The sequence below is a fragment of the Ranitomeya imitator genome, chromosome 8, assembly GCF_032444005.1.
Source record: "Ranitomeya imitator isolate aRanImi1 chromosome 8, aRanImi1.pri, whole genome shotgun sequence".
NCBI classification, from domain to species: domain Eukaryota; kingdom Metazoa; phylum Chordata; class Amphibia; order Anura; family Dendrobatidae; genus Ranitomeya; species Ranitomeya imitator.
The window spans coordinates 182,328,768-182,343,097 of NC_091289.1; the positions used below are offsets into that span (position 1 = coordinate 182,328,768).

Here is a 14,330-nt window from a genome sequence, read left to right on the forward strand (position 1 = left end):
AGAGTCATGCGGAAGTGGATCTTCCAGTCCTGGGCCTGGACGATCTACCCTGGGAATAGCGAGGACGCCAGGACGGAGTGGGCCTGAAGGACACCGCCTTCTTCTCTTGACGTGCCTGTGGCCTCTGTTGCTGCTGGGAAAAGGAGTTTGACGCAGCGAAGCGACGAAAAGGCCGGAACGAGCGAAACTGCCGTCTAGGAGGAGGGCGACGAGGTTTAGCCTGGGGGAGAAGGGAACTTGTGCCCCCAGTGGCGTCCTTAATGATCTGGTCCAGCTGGGAACCAAAGAGACGAGAGCCCTGGAAGGGCAGACTAGTGAGGGACTTTTTGGAGGACAAGTCCGCCTGCCAGGCCTTGAGCCAAACGGTCCGGCGGATGGCAACGGCATTGCTGGAAGCCTGAGCCGCACAAGACGCGACATCCAGGGAGGCGGAAACCAGGTATTCACCAGCGTGGGAAATCTGGTTGGCAAGTTCCGCTAATTGCGCGGGAGGAGCCCCGTCCAGGATACCTCGCCGCAGATCCTTTGGCCCCGAGAAGTGAGACCGCAGGGGGGAGCGGCGCGGCAGCCTGCTAGGCTGAGATTCTAAAAGCCAATGAAGGAGAGCTTAGGAGGAAAATGAGTTACAGCCCTTGTGGCTGTCCCTGGGATCCCTCTAAAATAAACGCCATGAGGGAGGACCGGGACATCTGGAGAAAAGATCCCGGGGAATGGAGGGGAAATACTCACCTAAACATCCCACGCCGTTACTAACCTGAGGGGAATGAGACGTCCACGGAGCTGTGATGGACGTCCTCGTCTCCTCCGACCGACAGGCTCTGGTAGGCGAGTGGGTGGGGGACGGAGCCAGGACCGGACTTCTGAGCACGCTTCTGTGCTAGGATCTTGGTCCTGGAGAGGGATCTATGAGGATACGGGGTGGCAGTACACGCCGTACTCATAGTCCGTATTTGTGGGACTACAGGCGTGACTGCTCACCCTGTATCCCTCTGGAAGAAAACCTGAAAGGAAACGACGCACATTGAGGTAGATAAGGGTCTAATGAAAGACCCGTGTCCACCTCCTACTGACACTAAGCTAAACTGAAGAGTTTAATGCCAGTCGGTGGGGTGTACACTGCAGAGGAGGAGCTAATTTTTTTATTTGCATAGTGTCAGCCTCCTAGTGGCAGCAGCATACACCCATGGTTCCTGTGTCCCCCAATGAGAGGCGATAAAGAAAGTCATCATCTGAATTCTACAGCATCCAACAGCATCGTCCACATTTAACCCACAAATTACATAAAAGAGGTGTCCAATATGATCTATGGTCACAGTGTAGAATAGGGAGCGCAGCTCTGGGGTAAAAAAAAAATAAAAAATACATTACTAATCCTGTACTGATATATTCTGTATGTGCACAGTGAAGAAGGAGTGCAGCTCTTGAGTATAATACAGAATAAGTAATGTAATGTATGTACAAAGTGACTGCACCAGTAGAATAGTGAGTGCAGCTCTGGAGTATAATACAGGATGTAACTCAGGATCAGTAATGTAATGTATGTACACAGTGACTGCACCAGCAGAATAGTGAGTGCAGCTCTGGAGTATAATACAGAATGTAACTCAAGATCAGTACAGGATAAGTAAGGTAATATTTTTATAGGTAACAGACAGGTAAATCCAATTAATAGGTTTTCATTTTAGATATATTACTTGGTTAAATAAAGAAAGACCCCAGGGTCACAATCGGGAGGGAAACTAACCTTGTTCCGTGTTGCATCTCCACTGGCGGAAGTTACGTCCCAGAAGGATCAGCTCCCGAGCTGCTGCGGGTCGAGAAGGGATATTCTGGTTGATGCAAAAAGGCACAAAAGCCGGTCCTTCTGGGCCACTGAAAAAGAAAAATAATATCTTTTGATTTCAGCAATTGCCTGATGACGTTTATGTGATGATTATGAAGAAAGTCTAAGTAATGAGAGCCATCTGAATTCATACACGCCATTACAATGCACTTACTTGCATTTTTCGAACACTCGGACGGTGGTGTCGCTGGCCAGGGATGTGATGATGCTGAAAAGTTCAGTCAGAATGGACGGAAGAAGGAACCGAGAAACAGTCTGTCCGGAGCTGAGCTGCATGGACGGACAGCCTGCATGGGGACAGGAATAAGATCTAAGTCCCAAAACACTATACATGGCCAATATCTGCAGGTCAAAATGGGCCAATATCGCCTAACATTGGACTAATGTGTATGGGGGCCTTTACCCTCACCAGGGACAAAAACAAAAGGAAAGTACGGTAGCTTAAATAGTGTTTGCAGGTCTGGTTATTGGGGCCTACATGAGTGGCTGCGATCTCGGTATATGGTGCTGTTGTATATGCATGATACGACTATATACTGCACCACACGAATATTGACCCGCTGTGACCGCCAGGAGGCACCGTGCGGACATCGGTAGTGGCGAGTATCTAGTTTACGTGGGGCACTTCAGCAGTATTGGACAACCCCTTTAACTTAAAGGCTAAAGACCCAAGAAGATGAAATCCAGGGTACCAGGGTTTCTTACAAGACGGCGCTGATACACTAACGAGCCCTGAGGCATTGGCATCCGAGCGTGAAGAATAACCGGCATCACTTCTCCGGTATCACGTAGAGATTTTGCAAAGGAGTAGAATAAAAAACCCTGAAGATCTAGTGTCTCGTGCACATACCCAGCTGACTCATGAAGTTCATCCACTGCAGGCAGGTGTGGCTGTATAACGGGTGCAGCGTGCCCACCTCGCCCTCATCCAGCTGCGTCTGGCGCTTCCTGCATGGGATAGATAGAAGGATAGTGGGGACTCTGGACAGACAAGACCCTGGGGGTCTGCGGAGAAGAGACACTACCTCTGAGCATGCTCCAGGCTGAGCCCGGGCCGGTCTGGATAACTTGGACCTTTTACACTCTCGGTCTTGTGCCGCCGCCTCGTTCGTGGTTCTTCTGTTCGTTCACAGACTATGTCGTCTGTGGTTTTCGGGGGTCCCAGCTCCGCACTGTCAGGTTTACTCTAGAATTAAAGGTAAGACATGGCACAGCATATTTTATGCATCCAAACAAATTTATGGTTGCAAAGACTACACGCACTTTAATAAAACCTCTAGCATTCTGCGGTGCACGACATATTGCAGAGTCCTTACCAGTATATCCCAGAAGCTCCTGCGCCCGGCCCGGCTAGGAGGAGTACTGGGGTCTGTGCTGGAGGGAGACACTAATGGAGGAAGGTTTACAGGGGCAGGACGAGGCATGATGGACGACTGGACCAATCCCTTCATATCTGGGAGAGACTGAGAGGGGCCTTTTCCTGGAGCCAAACACAAGCAAAGATTATTTATTTTTGGGACACCATTGATTCCATAGTCTGTACATGAGAAGGTGTTCCATACAAAATATAAGGTTACAGCCAAGAAACTAATAATGACAGACTGGTAGAGAGGATAGACGTCCTGCCCTTGGGGGCTTACAGTCTACCGGATAATGGGAAGGAGACATTAGGTTGGGGGTTGCAGCAGCTCCGGTGATGTAGAGGTGGCACTGAGGATATTGCAGGCTGTAGTTTTCTTGAAGAGATGGGTTTTTAAGTTCTACCTTAAAGTTTCAAGTGTGGTGGATAATCGGACGTGTCAGGGCGCAGAATTCCAGAGGATAGGGGAGAAGTCTTGGAGGCAATTGGATGAGGAAACAAATGTGGAGAGAAGGTGGTCTTGGGGGACTGGAGATTGGATCTTGGAAGATATCGGGTGATCATTTTGGGGATATATGGAGGAGACAGATTATGGACGACTTTGTAGGTCAACGTTTGTCATTTGTACTGAATACATTGTGGAATTGGGAGCCAATGAAGGGATTTGCGGACGGGAGAAGCGGAGTAGCGAGGAGAGAGATGGATTAGTTGGGCAGTGGCATTAAGGACAGACTGGAGGGGTGCAAGAGTGTTAGCAGGGAGGCCACAGAAGAGGATGTTGCAGTAGTCCAGGCGGGAGAGGATGAGGGCACTAACATTTTAGTAAGTTAAGTGTTGAGTAAAGGACAAATTCTGGAAATATTTAAGAGTTGACAGGAGATGGCGAGAGCTTAGATGTGTGGTTCAATGGAGCTAGACTGTAGAGACAGTGTCCATGTACACCACAGTGCAGTGAAAATAACTTTGTCAGGACAAGCTTCAGCACAGTGTCACCTTCAAAGCTTGTATCTGACTCTGCTAGGGGGGCATCTGGGGAGCACATCTTTCCAATAGAAGTGGCTTCTAAAGGAAACCTGTTAGCTGATTTATGCGTCAGCATTTCAGAGATAACATGCTTTAGAACAGCAGCCGGGATGATGGGACTAGGATGACTAATCAAGTTTCTTCAGGTCCTTCTCTTCCCGAGAAACCTGGAGGGGAGAAGCCATCAGCTGACTGGTTCCCTTCTAAAAAGCAGCAACACCAAAAGACTTGGCTGCAGACCTGAGGGGGTTAATCAGCGCAGATTATTCAGGAGATTACCGTTCGTTGGTGCTTCTAGGTCTCCCGGGCTCATTGGATCCACACAGAGCGGCATCTGTAGGATATGAAACTCGATGATAACATCGCAGAGCGCATGGCGCAATGAATTGGAGAGACGCTCAGACAACTGGGAAGAGCTGATGTTTCCCTTTTCCCAGACATCGAATCGTACTAAAGTCATTGGTGCTGAAAGTAAAATAAATGAATATGGAGTCATAATGCAGCAAATGATATCCGGCGTCCAAAGTGAGTTGCAGCGCTCTCTACCTGAGCCGGCGGCATTGGGATCTGGAGTAAATCTGCTAACTTTGGTCAGAGACTCGAAGGTGCGGACGCTGAGCAGATGAGATGTAGTAGACGGACACACGAGAGGCGGTCCTGCCCGCTCGCCGTAGGCCTGTGTCACCAGAGCGCCGTGCTGAGTTACAAATGATAGCGCAATGCAGCCGATACCTAAACCACAAGCAGAGGAAACATGTAAACTGTACTGCAAAAAGCAGGCGTCCGGCCGGAACACGAGAAACCGTAATAACACAAGAGGTCATGGAATAAGTACTAACACAAAGTCAGACAATTCTAGGACTGGCGGAGGATAATGGACAGTGAGACGATGGCTGTGATTACACACGGAGGTGAACTTGTATTACCTTTCCCTCCGGTTCCCTGTCCGCCAGGCTTATTGTACAGGAATAGATCCAGCTCTGGGAGTGAGTGGTGGAAATAATGCTGCAAACACAAAGTCAGAACTCAATATCAGCTTTGACAGAGGGGATCAGACAGCGGAAACATCAGCATTGTTTGGATCATCTTGTTCACCCCTGCCCATTAGTATCGTAGCCTGGTGGAGCAGTCACTGGACGTCTTCTCATACATCCTCCATACAATTAAAAGCGGTGGTCCTTCGTTATGTGCCCCTCACCTGAAAATGATGCTCCCCATTACTATCGGTGTATTTGGGAGTGTGGAGGAAGATGAGCAGGTTCTGGCGCAGATAATAGGCCATGGCTTGCAGACAGGGCAGCGAGGCCTGGGGGATGGTGTACTGCAGGACTTCTGTTGGAGGCGTTCCTCTTGGCTGGATAAACTGGGATATTAAATAACCAAGGTTATTATATGAGCTCCTGCCCCAAACAAGACTTGCACCCCTGGGGCGCCGGGTCCTCACCTCTACATCCGCCGGCGTTAGCTTACAATTCCTCTGCAGCATGACAGTAATGATGTCCAGCGTGGCCTCGTCCAGGCGCTTCCGGAGAACCTTCACCAAATCATCAGTGATCTCGGACCCTGCAGACGTGATCAATGTGGATGATCATATCTTTATACCATGATGCCTTTTATTCCCCCCCTCCCCCCCCCCCCCTTTCTATAAAACGTTGTATATACTTCTATAGAGGAACCAGGTCGTAGTCGTAACAACCATAATGAAAACCTCCATTCTTTACACTCCATCTTGGTCTCACCAGCTTCTCCGACGCCATGAACCAGGAGAAGGATGTGCTTATCCATCTGTCCCACAGGTCTCGTAGTGTCTGTACTCCGGGAAGACGGCAGCTCCAGTGATAAGCGGCTGCCCTGGAAAATAAAACAAGTGTGAGAAATAAAAGGCCATGCAGATCTGATCTCCAGCGTCGGGCTTCGTATCACGCCATCTCACCGTCATATCCTCTGTGAAGATCGGTTCTTGGCTACGAGACAGAGCCAAAGAGCGAGACATCATAGACTGGGATGAGTCCAGGTCCCACAGACGGCCATTGCCAGACGTCTCGGAGAGCCTGAGATGTAGAAGGAGACGAGGTCAGTGACATTTGGAGCAATAATCTATGGAGAAAGTAATCTCATACTTGAGAGCTCAAGGAGGCAAATAAACTTAATGTAAGTACCGTAATTAACTTTTTTTTATTATTATAAATTTTTTTTTTTTTTTTTTAAAGAAAATAAAAAATGCAGGATCCCAACTTTTTAGGTGCATGGAATATAGGTCTGAGGTTATAGCATTTTCTTCCATCACATGAGAGATGAATGGGCCCTTATTCTAGTAAATTTTGGTTATTATAAGGACATACGTACCGGAGGTAGAAGACAGATTTGGTGGCGCGTTCTTGATACACGAACATGTTCTTGCGGTTGACGACAGAGAAGGCGTTGAGCACGGAGCGCAGGGACTGGATGGCTGCCGGGACACGAGACAGAACATATCATGCTCTCAACCCTACCACATGGCGTCACAAGCTCAGATTATAAGGGAGCGGACACCGACCTCTGGACACCCCCATGTTGGGTCCCATCTTCAGTCGGGGGTGGATGTGAATCACTGTACTCCACACCATATCGCAGGCAAAGTGCCCCGGTATAAACTGCATGGTCGCAGCAAGATAATCGCGAGGCTGGTAACTCTCGTCCCCGGGAAAGTCTGTAATGACAAATGTGAGCGTATCATCAAGTGAAGAAGTTCAGCTATTTTTTTTTTTTTTTTTTTGGTTTTAGCATAGATGAAAATGACAGATGAAACCTAAAATACGGATAGAAACCGGTTGCCATCACGCTAATTTTTTCGTCTTGAATTTACACTGCTGTGCTGCTAATCTTACAGATCAACCCAATGCAACAAACCAGCAGCTGTGGGAACAGGCCTCCCAGATATAAACAAGGACATTTCCCTTGTTTGACAGCATGCAGCGATCTTGAAAATGAAGGTTGCAGATCTTTCAATAGAAAAAGCTTCATTTACATCAATCTGCGATGGAGATGGAGGAGTAGTTGGGAGTCCAGAGGGGCTTTCTGGGGTCATCTCCCATACGATCTGCACACAGATGACTACAGAACAATCCTCACCTTCTGTGGTCAGCGCTCTTGGCCGGTACGACGTGTAGGGACTCTCCGTCTTCCAGATATCCTCCTCGCTCTCTGCCACCAGCAGCGTGTTACACAGGTGCGTGTCGTGGAGGTCCTGCAGCAGGAGACGCTGCGGGGACACACAAAGTACCAGTGGGGGACGAAAAGTTAGAAAAGCCTCTAGCGGCGCCAAATTTATCATCCAACACAAGTTAATTTTGACCATATATCAGATTGTATTTGTGGTCATATGACCGCCGGCTCTCCGCGCTGACATAGGAGAATCCTCATAGCGTGCCGTGTGCACGATGCGAGGATTCACAAGTCTGCGGCCGCAGAGTAACTGCAGACTTGTAACCCAAGAATGGAAAACCCCTTTAAGTTTTCTCGGCCATTTCATTGGGGAACGCGGAGATCGTGGGTTATAGCTTCTGGCACTAGACGTTAAAGATTGTAAACCATTGGACAGGGGATAACTTTTCGATCACAAGGGTTCGACAGCTCAGCTGCCCACTGATTCCGAGAATAGAGCGCCGAAGATCCCAATGTGAATGGAGTATTGTTCGATCATTCAACCCCCCCTCTCCCATTCTTTCTTGAAGAGCGACAGTTTCTAGCACTCATAATTGGCGGTCCCATTGAGAATGATTGGAGGTGCACATGATCGACCATGGCGCCATTAACATGGGGCACCCCATTCTTGAAATTGGTGGGAATGTCAGCAAATGGAAAATTATGCATGGGAGCGTTCCAATATATTTGGTTTGTATAGCTCTTTATCCAGTAAATAAAAATAATGAAATATATATATATATATATATATATATATATATATATATATATATATATATATATATATATATATATATTTCCATTCCCTGAAAGCAGGCAGAGATCTTAAAAATTATGACCTATTTAAACAAAATATATGAGGGTTCCTTATACAAAAGATTAGGTTTTAATTAGAAAAAAAAAAAAAAAAAAAGACAATCCCTGTACCAGATCTGACAAGGTAAGATTGCTGGCAGGATCTTAAGGAGATCTATTGTGTCGGCCTCATTGCCGTCTATGGTGCAGGATTGACTCTCTATTTGGAGACATAGTGCATTTAATAATCACCGCTATGTCCGTGTTCGGCTTTACACCCCGGCCGCCCCCCACTAAAGGGCTATAAACCGGAGAGGCGCGGAGTGGGGCTTCATCCTCCGGGGACCGCTCCCTAGACGAGACGTCGGTTTCTCTTGTTCCTTTTTGTTTCCATCTGCTCTTAAATTATTAAAACGTGGATGGTAAATCGGTTTGTTCTCAGATTTCCGCTTGGGTGATTCCGCCGCTGCCTGTTTACGAGATTTTATCTGATGGATTGGCCGGCCGCCGCTATCTTGTTTTACGCTCATTGCCGTTTAATGCCGGGCACAAAAGTTTAAGTGTTGCAATTTGGGAGAATGCATTTGTATTTTAATACCTAAGTGAAAGGCGTAACGCAGCCAGGGGAAAAAAAAAAAAAAAAAAAAAAACCAGACGGAAGCAACCGGCTGATAATCCATCACCGGGGGAAGACTGGTTAACCCTCAGTGTGCTGCATCCAGGGCGAGGACACTAATGGACAAGGAGGGTCCAGAATGCAGTAATACGGTTATCATTTACAACTAGTTACACCAGGTATTTTATAACATTGTACTCATGTTTATGTTGCCGCAGGAGGAGAATTGTTGTTTTAAATTAAATCTTTTTTAAATATAATTTATTTGGGTCTTTAATAATCTTTTGCAACAGTTTTGTGTTTACAGGCCCTTTGTTTCCTGCACATTCAACTATGACGTGGTCATAAATCAGCCGAGAGAAGCTCAGAAAAGGACGGATAAGTGACATCAGACTGTCACAGCGAGCCGACTGACAAGTTCTCAGTTAACTCCTTCTATATCCAGTGAAGAAATTACAGAAAGCAAAACGGTGCAACATGTAAAAAAAAATGATTCTTAGCCCCAACTACAAGCACTTAACCCCTTCATGACCCAGCCTATTTTGACCTCAAAGACCTTGCCGTTTTTGCAATTCTGACCAGTGTCCCTTTATGAGGTAATAACTCAAGAACGATTCAACGGATCCTAGCGATTCTGAGACTGTTTTTTCATGACATATTGGGCTTGATGTTAGTGGTAAATTTAGGTTGATAATTTTTTCGTTTATTTGTAAAAAAAAAAATAAAAAAAAAAAAAATGGAAATTTGGCGACAATTTTGAAAATTTTCGCAATTTTCAAAATTTTAATTTTTATTCTGTTAAACCAGAGACTTATGTGACACAAAATAGTTAATAAATAACATTACCCACATGTCTACTTTATATCAGCACAATTTTTGGAAACAAAATTGTTTTTTTGCTAGGAAGTTGTAAGGGTTAAAATTTGACCAGCGATTTCTCATTTTTACAACAAAATTAAAAAAAAAAAAAAAAAAAAATAGTTTTGTAAGAGACCACCTCACATTTGAAGTCACTTTGAGGCGTCTATGTGGCTGAAGAATCACATGTTTATGCACAACATAGCACAGAGAGAAAAAAAAAAGTGGAAAACTATGGATAATCCAAGGTTCCCCCCCCCCCCTTTTTTTCCTATACTATGTTGTGCATAAATATGTGATTCTTCAGAATTTCTTTTAGTCTTTGCCTGATGAAGGTACCTGTGTAGTCTCGAAAGCTGCGATTTGTTACCATCTTTTCCGTTAGCCATTAAAAAGTATCAACCACTGAGGACTCAATTCTACATATTTTTCATAGAAGTTTATAACGCAGAGCCGAGAAAATAAAAAATCATTTTTCTTTCCTCAAAAATTTTTTAGCCTGCAATTTTTTATTTTCACAAGGGTAACGGGAGAAATTGGACCCCAAAAGTTGTTGTCCAGTTTGTCCTGAGTACGCTGATACCCCATATTTGGGGGGAACCACTGTTTGGGCTCGGAAGGGAAGTGGTGAGGTTTTGGAATGCAGACTTTGATGGAATGCTCTGCGGGCGTCATGTTACGTTTGCAGAGCCCCTGGTGTGCCTAAACAGTAGTAACCCCCCACAAGTGACCCTATTTTGGAAACTAGACCCCCCCAAGGAACTTATCTAGATGTGTGGCGAGCTCTTTGAAACCCCAAGTGCTTCACAGAATTTTATAACGGAGAACCATAAAAATTAAAAAAAAAACTTTTTCCCCCCACAAAAATAATTTTTTAGCCCCCATTTCCTCCGCCCCTCCCCCCCAAGGGTAACAGGAGAAATTAGACCCCCAAAGTTGTGCAATTTTCCCCGAGTACGCTTATGCCCCATATGTTGGGGTAAACCACTGTTTGGGCACACGTCGGGGCTCGGAATTGAGGGAGCACCATTTGACTTTTTGAATGCAAGATTGGCTGGAATCAATGGTGGCGCCATGTCGCGTTTAGAGACCCCTGATGTGCCTAAACAGTGGAAACCCCTCAATTCTACCTCCAACACTAACCCCAACACACCCCTAACCCCAACCACAAGCCTAACCCTAACCTTAACCGTAATTCCAACCCTAAGGCTATGTGCCCACATTGCGGATTCGTGTGCGGATTTTTCCGCACCGTTTTTGAAAAATCCGCAGGTAAAAACGCACTGCGTTTAACTTGTCGATTTACCGCGGATTTCCAGTGTTTTTTGTGCGGATTTCACCTGCGGGTTCCTATTGAGGAACAGGTGTAAAACGCTGCGAAATCTGCACAAAGAATTGACATGCTGCGGAAAATAACGCAGCGTTTCCGCTCAGTATTTTCCGCACCATGGGCACAGTGGATTTGGTTTTCCATAGGTTTACATAGTACTGTAAACCTGATGGAAAACGGCTACGAATCCACAGCGGCCAATCTGCACCGTGTGCACACAGCCTAATTCTAATCCTAACCCCAATTGCAATCCCAACCCTAGTGGAAAAATAAAAATATTTTCTTTATTTCATTATTTTCCCTACCTATGGGGTGATAAAGGAGGGGTTTATTTACTATTTTTTTTATTTTGATCACTGTGATAGAACCTATCACAGTGATCAAAATGTACCTAGAATGAATCTGCCGGCCGAAGATGGAAGCTGGTGGTGCCCATTGCTGAAGAAGGACGGACATCGGGAGGGGAGGGATCGGACAGCGGGGGGATGTGGGGGGGGGGGGGGTGCTTGGGGTGGAGGCTAGGACGGAGGGGAGGAAAGACCGACAGCGGTGTCAGTCGGTGGCGGGGGCAAATCGTGGTCTCCAGCCATGGCCGATGATATCGCTGCATCGGCAATGGCTGGATTGTAATATTTCACCAATTTTCATTGGTGAAATATTACAATCGCTCTGATTGGCTGTTGAAAGTGAAACAGCCAATCAGAGCGATCGTAGCCACAGGGGGACAAAGCCACCCCCCCTGGCCTGAAGTACCACTCCTCTTGTCCCTGTAGGTCGGGTGAAATTTTAGTTAACCCTTTCACCCGATCTGCAGGAACGCGATCCTGCCATGACGCCACATAGGCGTCACAGATCGGATTGGCACAGACTTTCATGGCGCCTAAGCGGCGTCACTGGTTGGGAAAGGGTTAAAAAAAAAAATTAAAAAAAAATCTGACTGCCTCATTACCTGGTTGACCACTCGACAGATCTCCCCCACCTTCCTCACCACCAGCTGGTGCAGTCGCTGACTGTCTCCCAGTTCATCCACTTCTTGAGCAGCTACGGCACTGTCAGCGGGAAAAAGGTGTAAAAACAAGGACCAAAAGGTAACTAACAATGAGGAGAACGGTACAACATCCAAACTGAAGGGACATAATGTGGGGTACCTGGGATCTAAGGGGTAAGGTTTCTCCATGTGGAGAGTGACATGCCAGTATGAGGAGACTTCTAGGCCATGCATGCTCATGTCACTGATTGAAAGTAACAAGCCTACAAGTGAATATCGACCCTGTAACAAGCCTTGTAGGAGCCAGGTGGGGTACCTGGCATGGGTGCAGACTTCCACCCGGTCCTGGTGAATCTTCACAATCAGCCAAAACTTTGGCATGACTGGGCAGCGCGAGTCTTGATCAGTGATGAGGGCGTCTTCGCACTCCGAGTCGCTGCTGCCGGCGTCGTATCCTGCCAGATGACAGAGCGGTGGAAGAATCAGGAATACAAGGACTTGTCTGGTTAAAGATAAGATTTTCACCAGCCTCACCTAAGTGATCAGAATCCATACTGCCATGACTGGAAACCAGACTCTGGACACGACTGGGACGCTGCCGAGACCCTCCTAGGACATTAAGAAAGAGAGCACTAGGGTGCCATTCCATCAAGACACATCCAGACTTCTCATAAGATGTTCCTGTCATCTTCCTTACAGAATCTCACTTGATCTGAGCAGTAGTTTGTGCTCCAGAGCTGTTCTTCCTAACTGACTCCCTCTTTAACCCCGTGGGGATATGCAGGAGACATGGCGCAATATTTTTATTTATTTTTTTTTTAAAGGGTCTCTCATATATGACATTTAAACTATTCACAGGACAGGTGATAAAGGTCTGATCACTGGGGGTCCAATGTGTGATCGCAGGGGTACAATCATGAGAACAGGGTCCCAAATTTCTCTGGTGTAAAAAGAGTAGTAGTGCAACCTCACAGGCTCTAGGAGTAGTGGGGATACATGTGCCCTAACGAGACTGACCCCCAGCGATCATGCATTAATCATGTGCTCTGCAGGTGACGCTACCTGTGCTGGTCACCGTGCTGGACTGCACCAACTCGGGAAGACTGACCACAGATGAGGTTTTGGGTGGTGGATGAGACTTGTCAGCCAGCAAACCTTCATTTGTACTTTTACTCCCGGGATCGAGGGCAGATAATCCCACCAAAACAGACACGTCAAGAGCAGGCACTTCCACAGCAGATTGAGCCCATTCACCAAGGTAATCTTCGGTCTGTTGGAAGAAACTTTTAGGGTTTTTTTTTTTTTGCAATAGACCTTGTTTCTATTTTGCTACTTTTCAGCCCTGTCTTGTACCTTGTCCACAGGTCGGCCATTCTTTGCAGGCACTTTGGGATCAGCGCCGTCCCCTACACCCTCAGGGGCTGCACCGATATCTGCCTCCTCCCAGGGGGTCTCTCCCTGCACGTGAAGATGTTGTTGCGCTCGGTTGTTTTCCACTCTTTGGGCATGAAGTCGGCTCAAGGAGATATAATAATAATCGTCTTCTTCCTCGTTCAGCTGATAGCCCGGGAGGGAGAGGCGGCGAAACTCCTAGAAAAATGGAAGAAACCTGTAAGGAACCACGGGGGGATACATTTCAAAAACCTGACCGGCACATCCAGACATAGACTAAGTGTGAACAGGTGCTGAACCCAGAGTCGCCAACTCGTATATAGTTAAGTAAATAAGGCAGCACACTGCAGCGCTAGAACATGCAAACTTGAAATATGAAATTTGAACTGCATTACTGCACTAGAAATATGAAAAATGAGAGCGTTTAGCGCATAAAAATGGCCAATTTTATGTGTACCTGGTAGCCACTTTACGGCATCTCTCTTATACCAGGTCCTACGCTTGACCTACCTCGCTGAGAATAAACGTCTCCATCTGAATGGGTACATGTGAAGCCTCTTCCTAGACTAAAATTCTCTCTCTCTGTGGAGGGGTATTGGACCTGTTGTAATTAAAACACCTGTGGCTAGGAGGCGGAGTGCACGATCAGAAGGCTAAAGAATACATTTCAAAAACCTGACCGGCACATCCAAACATAGACTCAGTGTGAACAGGTGCTGAACCTAGAGTCGCCAACTCGTATATAGTTAAGTAAATAAGGCAGCGAGGTAAGGCAAGTTTAGGACCTGGTATAAGAGAGATGCCGTAAAGTGGCTACCAGGTACACATAAAATTGGCCATTTTTATGCGCTAAACGCTCTCATTTTTCATATTTCTAGTGCAGTAATGCAGTTCAAATTTCATATTTCAAGTTTGCATGTTCTAGCGCTGCAGTGTGCTGCC

At 46.6% G+C, this 14,330-nt stretch overlaps 1 protein-coding gene across 3 annotated transcripts in view; it reads right to left on the reverse strand.

The window, feature by feature from the left end:
* The window catches only part of SZT2 (SZT2 subunit of KICSTOR complex), a 103,813-nt gene that overhangs the window by 24,551 nt on the left and 64,932 nt on the right, over positions 1 to 14,330 (reverse strand). For 2 of the 3 annotated variants that reach the window (XM_069738070.1, XM_069738069.1), the window contains 20 exons: positions 13,350 to 13,586; positions 13,059 to 13,266; positions 12,531 to 12,605; positions 12,313 to 12,451; positions 11,958 to 12,057; positions 7,338 to 7,467; positions 6,763 to 6,915; positions 6,573 to 6,675; positions 6,160 to 6,277; positions 5,966 to 6,077; positions 5,671 to 5,789; positions 5,425 to 5,589; positions 5,153 to 5,231; positions 4,773 to 4,958; positions 4,506 to 4,691; positions 3,160 to 3,323; positions 2,869 to 3,029; positions 2,694 to 2,791; positions 1,998 to 2,130; positions 1,745 to 1,872 (listed from right to left, as the gene is read on the reverse strand). In XM_069738070.1, the coding sequence (XP_069594171.1) occupies positions 1,745 to 1,872; positions 1,998 to 2,130; positions 2,694 to 2,791; positions 2,869 to 3,029; positions 3,160 to 3,323; positions 4,506 to 4,691; positions 4,773 to 4,958; positions 5,153 to 5,231; positions 5,425 to 5,589; positions 5,671 to 5,789; positions 5,966 to 6,077; positions 6,160 to 6,277; positions 6,573 to 6,675; positions 6,763 to 6,915; positions 7,338 to 7,467; positions 11,958 to 12,057; positions 12,313 to 12,451; positions 12,531 to 12,605; positions 13,059 to 13,266; positions 13,350 to 13,586 (2,794 nt within the window). The remainder of the gene's footprint in view (positions 1 to 1,744; positions 1,873 to 1,997; positions 2,131 to 2,693; positions 2,792 to 2,868; positions 3,030 to 3,159; positions 3,324 to 4,505; positions 4,692 to 4,772; positions 4,959 to 5,152; positions 5,232 to 5,424; positions 5,590 to 5,670; positions 5,790 to 5,965; positions 6,078 to 6,159; positions 6,278 to 6,572; positions 6,676 to 6,762; positions 6,916 to 7,337; positions 7,468 to 11,957; positions 12,058 to 12,312; positions 12,452 to 12,530; positions 12,606 to 13,058; positions 13,267 to 13,349; positions 13,587 to 14,330) is intronic. The other variant, XM_069738071.1, reaches the window with a different exon arrangement.